The 20,049-nt window shown below is 39.2% G+C and overlaps 1 protein-coding gene across 3 annotated transcripts in view; it reads right to left on the reverse strand.

Moving 5' to 3' along the window:
• Window positions 1-20,049, reverse strand: part of NFKB1 (nuclear factor kappa B subunit 1) — a 121,987-nt gene that overhangs the window by 24,123 nt on the left and 77,815 nt on the right. For all 3 annotated transcript variants that reach the window (XM_082837658.1, XM_082837657.1, XM_082837656.1), the window contains 6 exons: window positions 19,876-20,034; window positions 18,453-18,557; window positions 10,062-10,153; window positions 7,646-7,784; window positions 1,545-1,688; window positions 177-266 (listed from right to left, as the gene is read on the reverse strand). In XM_082837658.1, the coding sequence (XP_082693784.1) occupies window positions 177-266; window positions 1,545-1,688; window positions 7,646-7,784; window positions 10,062-10,153; window positions 18,453-18,557; window positions 19,876-20,034 (729 nt within the window). The remainder of the gene's footprint in view (window positions 1-176; window positions 267-1,544; window positions 1,689-7,645; window positions 7,785-10,061; window positions 10,154-18,452; window positions 18,558-19,875; window positions 20,035-20,049) is intronic.

Here is a 20,049-nt window from a genome sequence, read left to right on the forward strand (position 1 = left end):
TAATAATTTTTTGGAAAAGAAGTATCTTCTTAATTTACTGGCATTCATCATTTTTTTTTCAAGATAATGTTGTGGTGAGTAATGATTAAAAAAAAAACTCTTTGGCTTTAATTAATTTTTAAATAATTTTTTTCGTTCTTTTCTCAGTACTAAAAAAAAAGAAAAGTGTTACTTACCATGCTTCATCCCAGCATTAGATTTAGTGGTTCCAGGGTGGAAGGTAATTCCACCATATGTAGGAAATCCATAGTGTGGGAAGCCATACCCTGAAATGGCAAGCAAAACAAATGAAACCTCCTGATGATTTTTTAAATAAAAAGAAACTCAGCAAACGTTACTGTCCCTCCCTCTGGTGAGAACAGGCTTTGGTGTGCCCGACACGGTCCTTCTGTTGAGACTTAGTGATAAGGCACATCACTGGGGGTCCTGGGACGATCAGAATTCGACTCTGGCCAGGTTACATTTTTGCCAACCCAGGCAGACCCCAGGCTCTGGGCAGCGTGGAGGAGCTCATGCTGGAGAAAGTCTCCCACTCCTGCATGGAGGGGAGAGGCTAACGGTGAGTGGCTGCCACCCAGACTCAGACTTGCTGATACAGAAGACAGTCAAGTAACCCCTGGAGGGAAAAACTGAACAAAACGAAATACAGAAACATATACTGGCTCCTCAAGAGAGACATGCCCCCACTGGTTACTCTCATGCGTTTCTGCTGGAAGCACAAGCTGGTAAAACTCTGGGAAGCAGTGAGTGTTAGCTGTCGTACTCTCTGACATAGTAATTTCACTTCAGAGAATCTAATTTACAAAAATTATCTGGAATAAAAGAAAAGCAATGTGGATAGAGGAGTTCAGTGCAAACGTTTTAGATAGGAAACAGGAAATAATCTTCAAGTAAGTTACACTATGGTTTGTTCATTTGATGAATTATTACAAGTCATTAAAATGATGCTTAAAAATGATGCTTATGTAAAATTTCTATTACCATCGGGAAATGCTTATGTTAAACCGTTAGGAAAAAGCAGCATACATGACTCTATACACAATCATGATAATAAATAGGTCATACGAGTAAATGGATTAAAACACTATGCAAAATAAGGATCACAGCTGTGCTTGGAGAAATGTATAAATATGTATTATAATGTATGTACCTGCCAAAAAACAATAGTTAATCTCTGATGGCAAGATTTTATGTATCTACAACATAGTGCAAATATAATATGAAACCTTTCCAATGTTTCCAAAGAATACCAAGACAACTGTACCAAAAAAAAAAAAAAGGAGGGGGGAATATACCAAAATGTTAAGAGGTATCCTTTGGGTAACTGGCCTTCGTGACTTTTTTCCTTCTTACAGTTTTTGGTATTAATCTATCTACATATTATAAGATGAACATGCATTTCTTTGGAAAAAAGTCTGCTGGGAAATTTTAAGTCATGTAATATATCATGTTCAGTAATGTCACAACACTCAACCCATAGACAAGGAAATCTAGGAGAAGAAAATCTGCCCTTTCAGATGTGAAAGAACAGGCTTGGTTCGTACCTGGGCCGGTACTTCCAGCACCACCGCCTCCACCGCTGCTGCCGAACATGCCTCCACCTCCAGCTCCCGCCCCACTGCCGCCACCGAAACTATCTGAGAAATTGGGCATGAGCTTCTGCCGTTTCCTCTGCACTTCCTCTTTATCTGTATTTAAAGGAAGAGAAACCAGAGGAGAAAAGATTTATTCAGCTCCACTACTAGCCACAGAGAGAATACTGATTCTGATGGTATTTTTAAACATCTTAAAGGGAAATAGAAAGCACCCAAGGAGGAAGAGACGCCAAATGTCAAGAAGCATTATATTTATTCCAATAAGCACAAAGACCAAGAGCCAGCCTCAGAGGGACCACAGAACAGTACACACCCAAATTCTCTCTGCCACTGTTTCTTAAGTCCCCCCTGTCATTCAAGTTAGTGAGAGACTAGACTGCCCATCAAAGATGAAGAGACTGAAAATACTGAATGAGAACAGCATTACTGAGCATTTTCACTTGGTCATACAAGACAACTGTTACTAATCAGCTAACATTTATTATGCGTCTACAATGACCTAAGTGCTGAGGATAAAGAGAAGTATGACATCATGTCTTTGCTGTCAAGAACCCTCCAATATAATTTTAAGGTTGTAGGGGAAAGACTTAGAGACAAAGCACTAAAATGCTATATATGTTAAATTCATGGTGCCAACTAGGGTTCCAGGAGTTCAAGGAAGGACTTCTAGGGAGTCTCTGTGGGCTGGAAAATTCAGGAAAAGGCTTACCAGAATCAACTCTATATCAGGAGAGGGCAAAGGGAGGATGTTCTGGGAAGGGGATGTAGAGGGAAAGTAACGAAGGAACCAATGTGCACTGCGTGCTTATGAGAACAGCAGTGGATCAGCTTAGCTGAAGTGAAAGTTCAGTACGAGGAATTCTTGAGAAATGGGGCTGATTGGGACCACATTGCCAAGCACCTGGATTATGAACCTAAGGGATTTAATTTACAGGCAGGAGAGCCATGGAACGTTTTTGAACTGGGGAATGCCATGCATATGGTGGTATTTTAGAAAGATTCATCTGTCACTGGTGCATAGGATAAAATAAAGAGTCAAAGTGAGAGGCAGAGACAGTGCAGACATAAGGTGTTGGAGGCTGTTCCTTGGTGGTCACCACAATAATAAAAACGCGTGCATCCCAGAAAGACAATAAAAGATGGATCTGTAGTCATTGGTAACTCGAGAGTCTAAGACTCATGCAAGTCTAAGACCACTACTTGACTGAAATACAGTGACGCCCTCTGAGATTTTTGATTGGCCAAGTCTAGATACTGTTGAGACTTTCCCCCCTCATTCCTCATGTGGTTGCTCTGGTTTTCTTTTGCTTCTCACCAGCTCCACTGCCCCTGTGAGTTCTGCCACTGCCTTTGTGGTCTGTTGTTCCTTTCTTGTTTCTTCTTTCTGTTTCCCTTTCTTTCCCTTCTCTGATTTTCCCACCCTATATATTTTTTCTCCCTTCTCTCTTCTGAAATAAAGCACTGAAAGAAGTTTTTGGTTTTTGTTTAAATTAAATCAACAGTCAATATGGTATTCTTTTTTTCAATCAGCAGCCCAATACTTGACAACTGTCCTATTTCTGATTCTTCACATCAGTTCTGGTCACTGTTTATGTTCAGAAAGATCTTCACTTATTTCTAAGTCTGTCGTCATTTCAGTCATCTCAGGGCTAGAAAGAATGCTGTTGTGTACTGATTACCTCGTGATCATCTAAGTGCAGTTGAAAGATAAGCAGGGGAAAGTAGGGTAGCAAAGTACCCTTAAAAAATAATCTTTTAAAAACGGATCCTGTCCAGACTCGCTAGGAAGAAAAAAGCCAGCATGGGTCAACTCTGAAGAAAACATGCTTCCACCAGAAAGGGTGACCTCGAAGTGGAGAAACTTGAGCAATTTCCTTATCAAAGGTTTTGGACAGATAAAGTTTCTCCATCAGTTGTATCATAACTAAGTCACAATTATTACTCATCCTATAAACTGTTGATCTCTCATGGGATATTAGTTCATCAGAAATATGAAATACAAGAGCAAGGCAGACAATATATTCACCTTTAGAAATAAATGTTATCTACTGACACCCCTTCTAGCAAAGAGATCATTTGGTATTTGCTATGTACTCCTTTTGACTTATAAAACAGGGACATTCACTGGTTATATTTCATTGTAAAATGGGAATTTTTAAGACTCAATTTAAAAACATTAACTATCCTACAGCCATTAAGATGTTAGTAACAAGAAACTGATATAGAAAATTCCATGTGACAAGCTTTTTTTTTTTAAACAGAGGTTTCATTTGTTTGCTTGCCATGGAATTGAACATGGGGATTTTCACCCTGGGTTTACTTACAGCAGTCTAGTGGTCTGCTTTTGACAGTGGACCATGGGATGTACTATGAAACATCAACCTATTCTAAAAGGGACCTAAGTGGCCACTCACTACAAGTTCTCCTTTTACAGAAGAGGAAACCGAAGCTAGGATGTTGAGGGACTTGTATGAGGTCAGGGCTCAGTGACGAACAGATACAAGGTCTAATGAGCATTCCATTATATTAGGTCACCATTTCGGGGGAAACACTCCAACATATCTTTGCTTCCTTTAATAACTGATGATTTAAGATAACAGCTTAGTTCACAAATGTCGATAAAACTTTTAGCCTCTACCACCTTATGCTGTGCATGTGCCTTAGAAGTATCTCATTCTCACTTTCTGGGTTGTAGTTTGCCAGTAAACACGCCGGCATTTATCCTGACCATACCTTTCATAATCTACAGATTATGATTCTGTTTCTCCCTAATCTCCATCTTTTCAGACTGAAAAGTCATTATGGTCTTTCTCTGCTTTTGTATAACAGTTCCTCAACCCTCTTCTTCCCTTGCCAACCATCCCTCTCCTGATTATTTTGATTGTCTTCCTGGACCCAACCATCTCCATGACGTTTTTATGAGACACAACGTCAGTGACCATAAAGGATGCAGAGTTCAGGGCTGCATGATTCTGTACAACAAGAGGAATATGATCTATTTCTTTGTCTAACGTCTTAATTGGTGGCACCCAACAAGTTACTAGTCTTTCGGGTGAGGATGGCAACTTGGTTGGTCAAACAATAACTTAGCTCTCAGATATTTAACAAGCATCTACTACGTGACCTACGTTGTCCGAGATGTAGCAATAAATATGAAAGACCAAATCTGTGACCTAAAGAACACAGGTAGGAAGAAGACAATAGACACATAAATTAATAGGTAAGATAATTTTACATATTGATAAAAATAAGTGAAGAATATAAAATGAAGCAATGAGTTCAGGAGTGACTGCAGGGGCTGGGGGCAGTGGAAGGTGTATTCAAGGACTTCTGAGAAAGGAGCACAATGATTCCTTGGGTTGTATAGTTTAGATTGATCTTCACATAGCGACTCGGATGCTAAATGGCCTGCTATCACACATGCCTGGTGCAATCATTTGTCCTCGTGATTATTTCAGCTTGGGATTTTATAATCCAGAAGGTTCTCTAGACTAAGGTAATTTGTTATCTTCAATAAAATTGTTCTAGTCTCACAACAACTCAACCACAATACATGTTGGCCATTCCTTCTGTGGAGCTCAACTACAAACTCTTATTTTTCCAGATGGTTTTCTACATTGTTCTTATAGATGGAGCTTTTAGTCAATGACAACCTGGAAGGTAAGTGCCTGACGCGTAAAGGTGAGATTCTGAACTTTCAGGAGACCCCATTCTCTAACTCCAGCCCTGGATAGCTCCTACCATAAGAGGGCAGCAAAGAAAGTAATAGTCTGAACGTGTCCCTGCTGTATCAGACTCTTTTCAGGCACTGATACCACTGGGAAAGGGACACAGGCAGCCTAGAAACCAAGCTCAGCTTTGAGTATTTCTAGGCTTACACATGTGTAGGTAATCTGGGTTTCCTTTTTTTTATCTGATTCTCTGTGTTAGAAAAATTGACATTATTTTGAACACGCATTTTAGGAGAAGAAATCTTTTTTTTTTTTTTTTTCCCTCAGAAAGTGCAAAACAATTTTGCTCTGTTTCTCTTCTGGGTCTACTTTTAAAGAAGGGTGCTTAATGCAAAGCAGTGATTTTCAAACTTCACGCCGAAGGCCCGTTCGGAAGCCCTCAGGCAGTTCCTGGGCAGGGAGGTAAGTGCGGAGAGGTAAGCCTCCTTCCTGGACGAGCCAAGTGGGCGGACTTGCCACCTCCGCTTCAAGCCTCTCCGGTTTATATACTGGGATTTCGCACGAAATGTCACGTGGAGAGAAAAAAAAGGATCCTCTGCTGACAGTGTTTTCAAAGCACCAATAACGGAATGCACTATACATCTGACCCATCAGTGGAGGGGCCACAAGCTCAGAGAAGAAACAAGAAATCACGGAACCATTTTCTAAATGCTGCTGCTGCAACATGAATTCTAGGAAAAGAAAGCCCTCCTCAAAGATCCCCCATCCCATGTTGCTATCACAGGATTAGCAGCCATGTGGATCGTTGCTGTGGCACCTTTGTGGGTTCCAGCCTCAGCCAGGACCTGGGCGCCCTGTCCCTCCCCAGTCTCACTTCCCTCTAGTCCAGGGGTTTCTAATTATGTTTGTGCCACGGCCTCTTTTGCAGTCTAGTGAAGTCTACGGATCTCTTCTTAGAATCACAGTTTTTAGTATGTAAAATTCAAAATAGGATTACAAAAAAAAATAATTGTTTTAAAGTACACTTCTAGCCATGGAGCCCCATGGGGGTGAGTGGACTCCAGGTTAACAAATAAGCTTTGAGGCCTGTTACCCTCATTCCGAGAGGAGTCTCAGTGTGAATTTCCCACCCTGCCCTCTCTTGAGTTCCAGTCCTGCCTTTGGAATGGCCTGTTAGGAATCTGCCACAGGGACCTAAAATGCAACATGCTTTAAACTGAACTCTGTCTTTGCCCACCCAGATCTACGTTTGCTCCTTTGACTCTTCATCAGTTCAACCACATCACAGCCTTCCCAGGCTGGGATTCCTAGAACCGTCCAGGACTCCTGATTTTCTCTTTTCACCCCCTACCCCAACCAGCACCTGGGTCCTCTTGACACCATCCCTGCACTGCCTCCTGAATCCACCTTCTCCTTTCACTCCACTGCATTAAGACCTTCACTAACTTCACCATTTCTCACTTGGATTCTTGCATTCCTCCTCTGACTCACTGTCTGCTGCCCAGATAGTCTCTTCAGTGTCTACAGAGAGAATCAGAGGCATCATTCCAAATCCAAACTGGCCTGGTCATTCCCCTTTCCAGAGTCAATGCAAAACTCTTTAGGTGCCAATCACAGCCCCACAGAGCCTGGCCCCGGCCTTCCTCACCTGCTGTGGCCTCCAGGAGTGCATCTCAGTGCTCATAATGCTCACTTTTCCCTGAATAAACACTAGCTGTTTTAGCTCCTCACGTTTCCTAAGTCTAGGAAACCCTTTCCTTCTCTGTTGCACACTCAACTACTGAAATACATCGCCAATTTTCAGGACCTTGAAGAAGCCTTCTTCTTGGTGGCTTCTTCAGAATCTAAGGTTCGTTCTCCTTGCATTCTTCTACGTTTTTGTGGACACCTCACTTTTGGAACTTACCAAAGTAATAATTCGCACTGTAACAACTGAAGGAGACTTATGATCTCCCCTTCTCGGTGTGTCCTTTGTGAGGAAGAGAATGCCGCCTTATTCATTTTTATAGCTCTGCAGTGCATGGTGCCCGAGGCCAGTTGACAGAGTGGCTGATTCTGCTACACAACAAGCCTTATCTTTTCATCTCAACTACCTGAACCCTGAGGTAGTCAATAAATGATAGATTCTCAAATTCAAAGAGAAATTTTCAAATGTCTAAATCTCATATAAAACTCAATGGAAATAACATTATTTTAAAAGGCTAGACTTAATTCTGTGACCCCCAAATCATATATTACTTCTTTCTTCTCTAAAAAGAAGCACCATGGACCCAGAATCCAGTTACTAGGAAGCTGTTCAAAGGAGGAGACTACCTGATCTTTTCTAATCAGACCATCCTCTTGTTGCAACAAGCACAAGTGTTTAAACAACCAAGTTACCTTTAATTTCAGGATAGTAGAGAAAAGGTTTCGGTTCACTGGTTTCCAAATCAGATTTCCTCCGAAGCTGGACGAACACAGAGGCTGGTTTTGTAATGTTGACATCTTTATACTTTGGAGTTTTGAAGACGATGGCAAACTGCAGGATACAAAGATCCAAATGTTGGAGTAGGACTACATTTCTTTTCCAGCAACGCTACTCATTAAACACATTCTTTATGCCCAACGTTTAGACACAAGGTACTAAAAAGTATACAACACCTTAGAGAAACTTACAACCTTAGAATTCTATACCCATATAGTTTTACTAAATTGCCAATGTGAAACTGAAATATAAGATTATGCCAATGTATTGCAAAACTTCATTAGTTCACTCGTCTAAAATTTCAAATGTCTTTCAGTATAAATAATCACGTGAATAAAATACTTTGCATACATCTCCTTTTCCAAATTAGCCTTAAAATCCTCCGAGATTATTTACAGCAATATCAGAAAGGCTAGTCGTGGAAAGAGAGAGTGAGGAAGGTGGTACTACTACCAGCCTGCCTGCCAGCCAATGAAGACAAAAAACTAAACCCTGTAAGAGAGACATCATGACAGGGTCAGTGTATTGTGAGGTGAGGATGGCCAAGGCTCTAGGCATACACAGGGCATTCGGTAACACCCATAAGACAGCCTCCTCATTGATATCTGGCAGTGCCAGAATAGTCAGGCATTTTCACAGTTTTTAGCTGGATTTTTTTTTTTACTTGATCCACAAAATTAATAAGTTCAAGCTAACAGTTATATACAGAACCTTCCACCAAACAAAAAAAAAGGATATAATTATTTTCAAGTACACATGAAACATTTAAAAAAACTGATCATAGAGTCACAGAGAAAGACAAAAAAAATTCAAAGAACTTATATCTAAGACCACCTTCTATGACCACAATACAATGTTGAAATCATCAACCAAACATCTTTTAAATGGTTGGAAACTTAAAAATGGACTCCTAGACAAAAAATTTAAAAGAAAATCATGATAGAAATGATAAAATAAGAACCAAGCAATAATAAAAGTATTATGCTATCAAAATGTGATCTCACCTTATAGCTTTAATGCATTTGTAACAAAACTTATTTTTTTCATTAAACTATGCTTGGGGCCGAATCACCGGTGCTGAGGGGCCCACTGCTTTGAGCAGCCACGCAGTGTCAGCATTTAACACCCCACCTCAAAGATGTTTTAGCTGGATTTTTGGACTATGTAATATATTCGCATGGATCAAGCTTCGTAAATATAAAAAGGTATACAATGGTGTACACTGAAAATTCTCCTTGCCATTCCTGTCCCTCCCTGTTCTGTTGTATACGTCCAGAGTTTGTTTATGCATATGTAAACATAAACATAGAATCTTTTTTATATACACTTTGCTTTATATCTACCTTTTAAAAAATTTCAATGTTGTATCTTTGAGACTCTTCCGTATTAGTCCATAGAGTACTCATTCTTTTTAATAACTGCACAATATTCCATCACATAGATACACCATAATTTATTTAACTGGCCACTTACTGATAGACATTTGGATTGTTTCCAATTTTTTGTGAAAACTGTATTCCTCAATCGTTCAGTGTAATCATTAAGATGAGGATTCAGCATTTACATCTCTTAGTCGTATACTCAATTGTCACCAGGAGATCTTGATTTATCATGATGACATCAGCCTCAACTAGAAGACTCCTCCTTTCAACACTTTTTATTAGAATACCCTTTTAACAGGTCTCTGCATATTACACTGGTAGAACATTGTTATGGACTAATTGTGTTCCCCCAAAATTCGTATGTTGAAGCCCTAACAGTGTGGCTGTATTTGGAGATAGAGCTTTTACGGGAAGAATTAAGGTTAAATGAGGTCATAAGGGCAAGGCCCTGATTGGACAGGATTACTGTTTTTTAAAGAAGAGCAGAGAGCTTACTCTCTCTCTGCCCTGTTAGGACACAACAAGAAGGTGCCTGTCTGCAAGCCAGGAAGAGAGCCCTCACAAGGAACTGACACTGTCAGACCTTGATCTGGGACTTCTAGTCTCCAGAACCATGAGCTACAAATTTCTTTTGTTTCATCCACCCAGTCTATGATATTTTGTTATGGAAGCCTGAACAGATGAATACAACACTTAAAACATTTCTACTAAAGGACCTAAGGGCCACTGCCTTGTGGCTAGCTGATCAGACACCCAAATGAAATGCCTTGCAAGGTCTAATACAGCCTTGCCCATAATTCTATGGTAGGAACACCTGCAAGACACAGTGCTCTTTTATGAAAGTTAAATACATATTTATGATTTTTCCTTGTTTTATATATGGAAACTAGTGAATTTCAATAAGGCAGAAAATGTAGAATCATCTTCATCACCATCATCATCCACTTACTTGTCTATGAACATCTGTGGGGGAAAAATCTCCGAATCCTTCCCAGATTCCACCATTTTCCTCCTCCTCGTAAAATCGAATCTGGATATCATCTGCAAACAGCCATGTCCAGATGTATAATTTCACATAGTATAATAATATTCAAAAACATGAAAAATAAAGCTGGTTCAAGATTTACCTATAAATACTACGTACTTAACCTTTTACAAAAGTAATTAATATAAAATACACTTCTGAATTATTTAAAATTTTTAGTGAAAATTTTCTATTAGTTACCATAGTAATGGGCCCCAAGATTCATTTACAATGACAGAATACTAGATTTACCTATTCAATCTGAGTTTTCTCTTAATCAGTCTTTTCCACTTCTTCATCCCTAAACCAATTCACTCCTGAGAAACACGAAGGATAGTGAGGAATATCAGAATCCCAAAAGGTGGTTCACTTGATACAGATTCACATAATATTTAACTAATATAAAGTTTACTATATGGCAGACACTGTTCTGAGTGATTTTATATGTATATATTAGCTGATTTAATCCTCACAACAACTTTGTGATGCAGGTCTACTATTAATATCCTCGTTCTGCAGAAGAGAAACTGGAGGTCAGAGAGGTTAAGTAACTTATCTAAGGTTGAAAAGCTAGTAAATGGAGAGGCCAGGATTTGAACCCAGTGAAGTTTCAGGCTCTTACACATTCTACTATGCTACCTTCCTATAATATTTTATTAGTCCATATTGAGAAACTGCTAAATATATCATGTTGGTCTAGTCCCTTCGGGTTAAGTTAGAACATCTAAATTTCACACTTCAGTCATGGGTTCTACTCCTGCAGAAATATGACAATATAACTCAGGTTGGCATCTCCCTGGCTTCACTTCCTATTTCATAGGAAGGTGTACACTATTGACTTGCAAAAACTAAATTTATATTTCTATTTACATAGAATTTTAGGATTATTAGGGTTGGATAAGACATATTATATACTGGTTAATACCTCTGCCTTCAGGTAGGACTACCCTGGACCTAGTTATTCAGATTCTTTAAGCTAGGTTCAAGACTTCTCTTAATAAGCCATTCCAACGTAATGATAATGATTAAGAGTCACATTTACAAATAAAGGTACTCAGATTGTGTTTACTCATAGTATGCACAACCAGAAATCTGGAAATGCATATTACTTGGATACAATGGGTTGAAAGAATACTGATACCAAAACCTGCAGAGAAAGTGTAAACATTTTTGGGATACAGATATATATTCATACCTTTACCTTAAAATCTTATCTCATTTTTTCTGACTTTTTATCTCAGAGCATTTAGCCTCAAAGGAGAATTTTCTTTGTTTTAAGCCATAGTTCTTTTAATAGGGGCTACATTTCCAGCTATGCAGTTGCTTACTTTGAAAATGCTCATTCTTGTAGTGAGTATATCTTTCTTTCTTTTCTTTTTAGTGAAGAAACTACATTATTTTTATTGAAAAATGTGAAAGTGAAATATTATATTTTTTGCATTATTATTTTTTAACATCTTTATTGGAGTATAATTGCTTTACAATGGTGTGTTAGTTTCTGCTGTATAACAAAGTGAATCAGCTATACATATACATATATCCCCAAATCCCCTCCCTCTTGCATCTCCCTCCCACTCTTCCTACCCCACCCCTCTAGGTGGTCACAAAGCACCAAGGTGATCTCCCTGTGCTATGCAGCTGCTTCCCACTAGCTATCTATTTTACATATGGTAGTGTATATATGTCCATGACACACTCTCACTTCGTCCCAGCTTACCCTTCCCCCTCCCCGTGTCCTCAAGTCCATTGTCTACATCTGTGTCTTTATTCTTGTCCTGCCCCTAGGTCCATGAGAACCAGTTTTTTTTCTTTTTTTTAGATTCCATATATATGTGTTAGCATATGGTGTTTGTTTTTCTCTTTCTGACTTACTTCACTCTGAATGACAGATTCTAGGTCCAACCACCTCACTACAAATAGTTCAATTTCATTTCTTTTTATGGCTGAGTAATATTGTATTGTATATATGTGCCACATCTCCTTTATCCATTCATCTGTTGATGGACACTTAGGTTGCTTCCATGTCCTGGCTACTGTAAATAGTGCTGCAATGAACATTGTGATACATGACTCTTCTTGAATTATGGTTTCCTCAAGGTATATGCCCAGTAGTGGGACTGCTGGGTCATATGGTAGTTCTATTTGTAGTTTTTAAGGAACCTCCATATTGTTCTCCATAGTGGCTGTATCAATTTACATTCCCACCAACAGTGTAAGAGGGTTCCCTTTTCTCCACACTCTCTCCAGCATTTATTATTTGTAGATTTTTTGATGACGGCCATTCTGACCAGTGTGAGGTGATACCTCATTGTAGTTTTGATCTGCATTTCTCTGATGGTAAGTGATGTTGAGCATCCTTTCATGTGTTTCTTGGCAATCTGTATATCTTCTTTGCAGAAATGTCTTTTTAGGTCTTCTGCCCATTTTTGGATTGGGCTGTTAATTTTTTTGATATTGAGCTGCATGAGCTGCTTGTAAATTTTGGAGATTAATCCTTTCCCAGTTGCTCCATTTGCAAATATTTTCTCCCATTCTGAGGGTTGTCTTTTCATCTTGTTTATGGTTTCCTTTGCTGTGAAAAAGCTTGTAAGTTTCATTACGTCCCATTTGTTTATTTTTGTTTTTATTTCCATTTCTCTAGGAGGTGGGTCAAAAAGGATCTTGTTGTGATTTATGTCAAAGAGTGTTCTGCCTATGTTTCCCGCTTTATAATGTCTGGCCTTACATTTAGGTCTTAATCCGTTTTGAGTTTGTTGTTGTATACGGTGTTAGGGAGTATTCTAATTTCATTCTTTTACATGTAGCTGTCCAGTTTCCCCAGCACCACTTATTGAAGAGGCTGTCTTTTCTCCATTGTATATTCTTGCTTCCTTTATCAAAGATAAGGTGACTATATGTGTGTGGGTTTATCTCTGGGCTTGCTATCCTGTTCCACTGATCTATATTTCTATTTTTGTGACACTACCATACTGTCTTGATTACTGTAGCTTTGTAGTATAGTCTGAAGTCAGGGAGCCTGATTCCTCCAGCTCCGTTTTTTTTCTCAAGATTGCTTTGGCTATTTGGGGTCTTCTGTGTTTCCATACAAATTGTGAATTTTTTTGTTCTAGTTCTGTGAAAAATACCATTGGTAGTTTGATACGGATTGCAGTGAATCTGTAGATTGCTTTGGGTAGTATAGTTATTTTCACAACATTCATTCTTCCAATCCAAGAACATGGTATATCTCTCCATCTGTTTGTCATCTTTAATTTCTTTCATTAGTGTCTTATAGTTTTCTGCATACAGGTCTTTTGTCTTCTTAGGTAGGTTTATTCCTAGGTATTTTATTCTTTTTGTTGCAGTGGTAAATGGGAGTGTTTCCTTGATTTCTCTTTCAGATTTTCATCATTAGTGTATAGGAATGCAAGAGATTTCTGTGCATTAATTTTGTAACCAGCTACTTTACCAAATTCATTCATTAGCTCTAGTAGTTTTCTGGTAGCATCTTCAGGATCCTCTATGTATAGTATTATGTCCTCTGCAAACAGTGATGGTTCTACTTCTTCTTTTCCAATTTGAATTCATTTCTTTTTCTTCTCTGACTGCTGTGGCTAAAACTTCCAAAACTGTGTTGAATAACAGCAGTGAGAGTGGGCAACCTTGCCTTGCTCCTGATCTTAGTGGAAATGGTTTCAGTTTTTCACCATGGAAAATGATGTTGGCTGTGGATTTGTCATATATGGCCTTCATTATGTTGAGGTAGGTTCCCTCTATGCCTACTTTCTGGAGGGTTTTTATCATAAATAGGTGTTGAATTTTGTCAAAAGCTTTTTCTGAATCTATTGAGATAATCATATGGTTTTTATCTTTCAATTTGTTAATATGGTGTATCACATTGATTGATTTCTGTATATTGAAGAATCCTTGCATTCCTGGGACAAACCCCACTTGATTGTGGTGTATGATCCTTTTAATGTGCTGTTGGATTCTGTTTGGTAGTATTTTGTTGAGGATTTTTACATCTATGTTCATCAGTGATATTGGCCTGTAGTTTTCTTTAATTGCGACATCTTTGTCCGGTTTTGGTATCAGGGTGATGGTGGCCTCGTAAAATGAGTTTGGGAGTGTTCCTTCCTCTGCAATTTTCTGAAAGAGTTTGAGAAGGATGGGTGTTAGCTCTTCTCTAAATGTTTGATAGAATTCACCTGTGAAGCCATCTGGTCCTGGACTTTTGTTTGTTGGAAGATTTAAAATCACAGTTTCAATTTCAGTGCTTGTGATTGGTCTGTTTATATTTTCTATTTCTTCCTGGTTCAGTCTTGGAAGGTTGTGCTTTTCTAAGAATTTGTCCATTTCTTCCAGATTGTCCATTTTATTGTCATATAGTTGCTTGGAGTAATCTCTCATGATCCTTTGTATTTCTGCAGTGTCCATTGTTACTTCTCCTTTTTCACTTCTAATTCTGTTGATCTGAGTCTTCTCCCTTTTTTTCTTGATGAGTCTGGCTAATGGTTTATCAATTTTGTTTACTGTCCCAAAGAACCAGCTTTTAGTTTTATAGATCTTTGCTACTGTTTCCTTCATTTCTTCTTCATTTATTTCTGATCTGATCTTTATGATTTCTTTCCCTCTGCTAACTTCGTGTTTTTTCAGTTCTTCTTTCTCTAATTGCTTTAGGTGTAAGGTTAGGTTGTTTATTTGAGATGTTTCTTGTTTCTTGAGGTAGGATTGTATTGCTATAAACTTCCCTCTTAGAACTGCTTTTGCTGCATCCCATAGGTTTTGGGTCGTCGTGTTTTCATTGCCATTTGTTTCTAGGTATTTTCTGATTTCTCTTTGATTTCTTCAGTAATCTCTTGGTTATTTAGTAGAGTATTGTTTAGCCTCTATGTGTTTTAGAGATTTTTAGAGATTTTTTCCTGTAATTGATATCTAGTCTCACAGCGTTGTGGTTGGAAATGATACTTGATACGATTTCAGTTTTCTTAAGTTTACCAATGCTTGATTTGTGACCCAAGATATGATCTCTCCTGGAGAATGTTCCATGAGCACTTGAGAAGAAAGTGTATTCTGTTGTTTTTGGATGGAATGTCCTATAAATATCAATTAAGTCCATCTTGTTTAACGTGTCCTTTAAAGCTTGTGTTTCCTTGTTTATTTTCATTTTGGATGATCTGTCCATTGCTGAAAGTGGGGTGTTAAAGTCCCCAACCATTATTGTGTTACTGCTGATTTCCCCTTTTATGGATATTAGCATTTGCCTTATGTTATTGAGGTGCTCCTATGTTGGGTGCATAAATATTTACAACTGTTATATCTTCTTTTTGGATGGATCCCTTGATCATTATGTAGTTCCCTTCTTTGTCTCTTGTTTTAAAGTCTATTTTGTCTGATATGAGAACTGCTACTCCAGCTTTGTTGTGATTTCCATTTGCATGGAATATCTTTTTCCATCCCCTCACTTTCAGTTTGTATGTGTCCCTAGTTCTGAAGTGGGTCTCTTGTAGACAGCATATATATGGGTCTTGTTTTTGTATCCATTTAGCAAACCTGTGTCTTTTTTTTTTTTTTTTTTGGCGGTATGCGGGCCTCTCACTGTTGTGGCCTCTCCTGTTGTGGAGCACAGGCTCCAGACGTGCAGGCTCAGCCACCATGGCCCACGGGCCCAGCCACTCCGCAGCATGTGGGATCTTCCCAGACCAGGGCATGAACCCGTGTCCCCTGCATTGGCAGGCGGACTCTCAACCACTGCGCCACCAGGGGAAGCCCAAGCCTGTCTTTTGGTTGGAGCATTTAATCCATTCACATTTAAAGTAATTATCAATATGTATGTTCCTATTACCATTTTCTAAATTGTTTTGGGTTTATTTTTATAGCTGTTTTCCTTTCTTGTGTTTCCTGCCTAGAGAAGTTCCTTTAGCATTTGTTGTAAAGCTGGTTTGGTGGTGCTGAATTCTCTTAACTTTTGCTTATCTGTAAAGGTTTTAATGTCTTCACTGAATCTGAATGAGATCCTTGCTGGGTAGAGCAATCTTGGTTGTAAGTTTTTCCCTTTCATCTCTTTAAATATGTCCTGCCACCCCTTCTGGCTTGCAGAGTTTCTGCTGAAAGATCAGCTGTTAACCTTATGGGGATTCCCTTGTATGTTATTTCTTTCTTTTCCCTTGCTGCTTTTAATATTTTTTCTTTGTATTTTTGACAGTTTGTTTAATGTGTCTTGGCGTGTTTCTCCTTGGATTTATCCTGTATGTGACTCTCTGCACTTCCTGGACTTGCGTGGCTATTTCCTTTCCCATGTTAGGGAAGTTTTCAACTATAATCTCTTCAAATATTTTCTCAGTCCGTTTCTTTTTCTCTTTTTCTTCTGGAACTCCTACAATTTGAATGTTGGTGCATTTAACGTTGTCCCAGAGGTCTCTGAAGCTGTCCTCAATTCTTTTCATTCTTTTTTCTTTATTCTGCTCTACAGTAGTTATTTCCACTATTTTATCTTCCAGGTCACTTATCCATTCTTCTGCTTCAGTTATTCTGATATTGATTCCTTCTAGAGAATTTTTAATTTCATGTATTGTGTTGTTCATCACTGTTTGTTTGCTCTTTAGTTCTTCTAGGTCCTTGTTAAATGTTTCTTGCATTTTCTCTATTCTATTTCCAAGATTTTAGATCATTTTTACTATCATTACTCTGAATTCTTTTTCAGGTAGACTGCCTACGTCCTCTTCATTTGTTTGGTCTGGTGGGTTTTTACCTTGCTCCTTCATCTGCTCCCTATTCCTCTGTCTTCTCATTTTGTTTAACTTACTGTGTTTGGGGTCTCCTTTTCACAGGCTGCAGGTTCGTAGTTCCCATTGTTTTTGGTGTCTTCCCCCAGTGAGTGAGGTTGGTTCAGTGGCTTGCATAGGCTTCCTGGTGGAGGGGACTGGTGCCTGTGTTCTGGTGGGTGGGGCTGGATCTTGTCTTTCTGGTGGGCAGGACCACGTCCAGTGGTGTGTTTGGGGGTGTCTGTGAACTTAGTATGATTTCAGGCAGCTTCTCTGCTAATGGATGGGGTTGTGTTCCTTTCTTGCTGGTTGATTGGCATTGGGCATCCAGCACTGGAGCTTGCTGGTCATTGAGTGGAGCTGGGTCTTAGCGGTGAGACAGAGGTCTCTGGGAGAGCCCTCGCCGATTGATATTACATGGGGCCGGGAGGTCTCTGGTGGTCCAATGTGCTGGAGTCAGCTCTCCCACCTCAGAGGCTCAGGCTTGACACCCGGCTGGAGCACCAAGACGCTGTGAGCCGCGCAGCAGTGAATGTGGCGGTCTCCGTTATGAAGTCTGATTACGAGGGTCTTCAGTAGCTGCTCAGCTAGAACAGGCTGACTCGGGAGCACTTTGTCTACGAGGCTGTCTCCAGCAGCCCGTGGCTGAAAAAGTAGGTCTTCGCATGCGCTGCCGGAATCTTTAACATTTATATAGAGGTCTTCGCTGGGTTTGGTCACAGATTTGGTACAGGTGGTCTCAAGAACACCTTACTTTCTCAAGGCTGTGCGCTTGAAACAGCTCCTACACCTGAGGATCTACAAGCTGCAGAAAGACGAGACTGCCTGCGGCCACGTGCAAGCCGTGATTCTTGCCACGTGCCCTGCTGCTGCCGTCGTGGAAGTGAGTGTATCTTTATTATACTATACCTTCTATCATTTTATTTAAAAAATGAGTGAATCTCGAGAAAATAACACAATCTCCTTCAGCTTTTGCTGACTTATCAATCTTGCGCTATATTTAGTGAGAGATAAATGCCAAGAACCTTTCTGAAAGTGAAAATTATGAGAGGAATATGCTCTGAGAATTTCCCTATAGTCCTTATTCTCTTTCTTTTTCTTAAATGACATCATAGTGTCATGTGAAGATATCCAAAGAAGCTCTCTGTGTTGCAATGAAGCATGGTAAGATAAACAAAAAACAATTTTACACTATGTAAAACATTTATTGTCTGTGTGTGTGTGCACGTGTGTGTGTGTGTGTGTGTGTGTGTGTGTGTGTGTGAAGCATGGGCTATTACTCATTTATTTAAAGTTCAGATACCAAAATTTAAAGTATAAAAACCCTGAAACATCACTGATTCCAACGGTCACTGTTTTCTTATTTATCTTTACTTCTGTTGAAAATTTTAAAATGAATTAGTTGGGTTAACAAAATAACATGGACAACTTAAATTTGGAAGAGAGGAAATGTATAAATTTTTAAAAGGAGTTCTATGGCAAGGAGGGATATTACTGAGCCCACTGACAAAAAGTGACTCAGAAACACACTCAGAATTATACTTCACATCTGGAGATCAGAGCATATATTTACCTTTCTGAACCTTGTCACAGAGAAGATAAATCTCTTCCCCTCCAGTTACGCATCCAGCTGTCCTGTCCATCCTTACTATTTTCAAGTTGGAGGCATTGGGGGCTTCTGTCCACAGGAGAAAAACAACAAACTTCATTATTTATCCTCAGCTTCACATGCTAACCTCCTATGAGGGACCTTAAAGAAAGTTTAAATAGATGCTTTCACTCATACTGCTTTAACAAGGATATAAATAAAACAAAAATGCCTTCTGAAACCCTCAGAGCACTTCTTGGGCATGGCTCATTCATTATCACCAAAACAGATGAGACACAAAGGAGCAGTATTTGTTTCTCCCACTAACACAGTAAGAGAGATTAATAGAGAAAGAGAAAGAAATTTTCTGATGTTTCAGGAAGTTCCAAGCTAATGGTTGTGTGGAATTTCAATAAGGTCAAGACTTTAACCCCAAACTTATGTCCATGATACCATTTACAAGAGTCCTAGAAATTTAGGAGAAGCACAGTTTTCTAAAACTATTTATTAATTTTTATTCTACAGAAAAGAAAAATGAAGATGTTATATTTCTTTTCCCCAAACGAAATTAGAATTCTGTGTGGTTAAGGGGTAAAAGTTTTGTGTGGTAATAGTATAAGGCTTCCCTTTTTTTTTTTGGCTCCAACAGCTGCATTTTAAAGTGATCTTTGGTATGCGAGTCTACATCAGTTTATAAAGCTTTCACTTCCCTTCAAACATGTTTAAATTAGAGAAATCAGTTAGTTGTTGTACTTGGGGCATGGCGTTCTCTACTTAGACCAAACTCTATAACCTTTCAAGGAGTCTAAATACTGCCCTTGTAGACTTTTTGGAAATATCTGTTTAATAAATCCCATGCATACCAAATTAGAAATTTGCATGGTAAATGCGGAAGACCACTGTAAAACTCTTTCAAAAACTCCAGGAACTACAGACTGAAATAGAATTTTGAAGCTACGAAATATCTGTACTGCTCACTTAGTTAACCTGATGTTCCCAACTTGATAAAGCTATAACATGCAAGAATGAAAATGGATAAGAGGTGTCTTTTACTAACTTCTCTTCAGAGCCCCAACTGAGATACTCTTCTCATCTAAGAGCACCAACAATATATCCTCGTAGTAAGGAATTCATAAATAATAAGAGATTTGGCATTGCACGTAGAAGACTACAACGGTGATCTGAGGAAGATTTATCGAGCACCTCACAGTATTTCACTTTTAATCTCAACATCAAGTTTTAAGCTGAATTTCAGTATTCTCATTTTGTAAGATGAGAAATATGAGGCTCCAAGTGATTAAGTTACTTGCCCCAGGAATCAGAGCTAGTCAGTAACTGCCGGGGCCGGGCTGGAAGTCTGTTCTTGACTTTACAGCAAGCTGCCTCCTGTCAGAAGTCAGGTACTCACTGCTATCATAGATGGCGTCCGATACCACGGGTTCCAGGCGCCTCGTGAAGCTGCCGGTGCTGTCTGGAAGGAAGGCTGTAAACAGAAGCCGCACCACGCTGAGGTCCATCTCCTTTGTCTGCTGAAGAGCTGCCTGGCGGATGATCTCCTTTTCCCGATCTAGGACCAGACAAC

Source organism: Leucopleurus acutus, assembly GCF_964270905.1.
Source record: "Leucopleurus acutus genome assembly, chromosome: 4".
Lineage (NCBI taxonomy): Eukaryota > Metazoa > Chordata > Mammalia > Artiodactyla > Delphinidae > Leucopleurus > Leucopleurus acutus.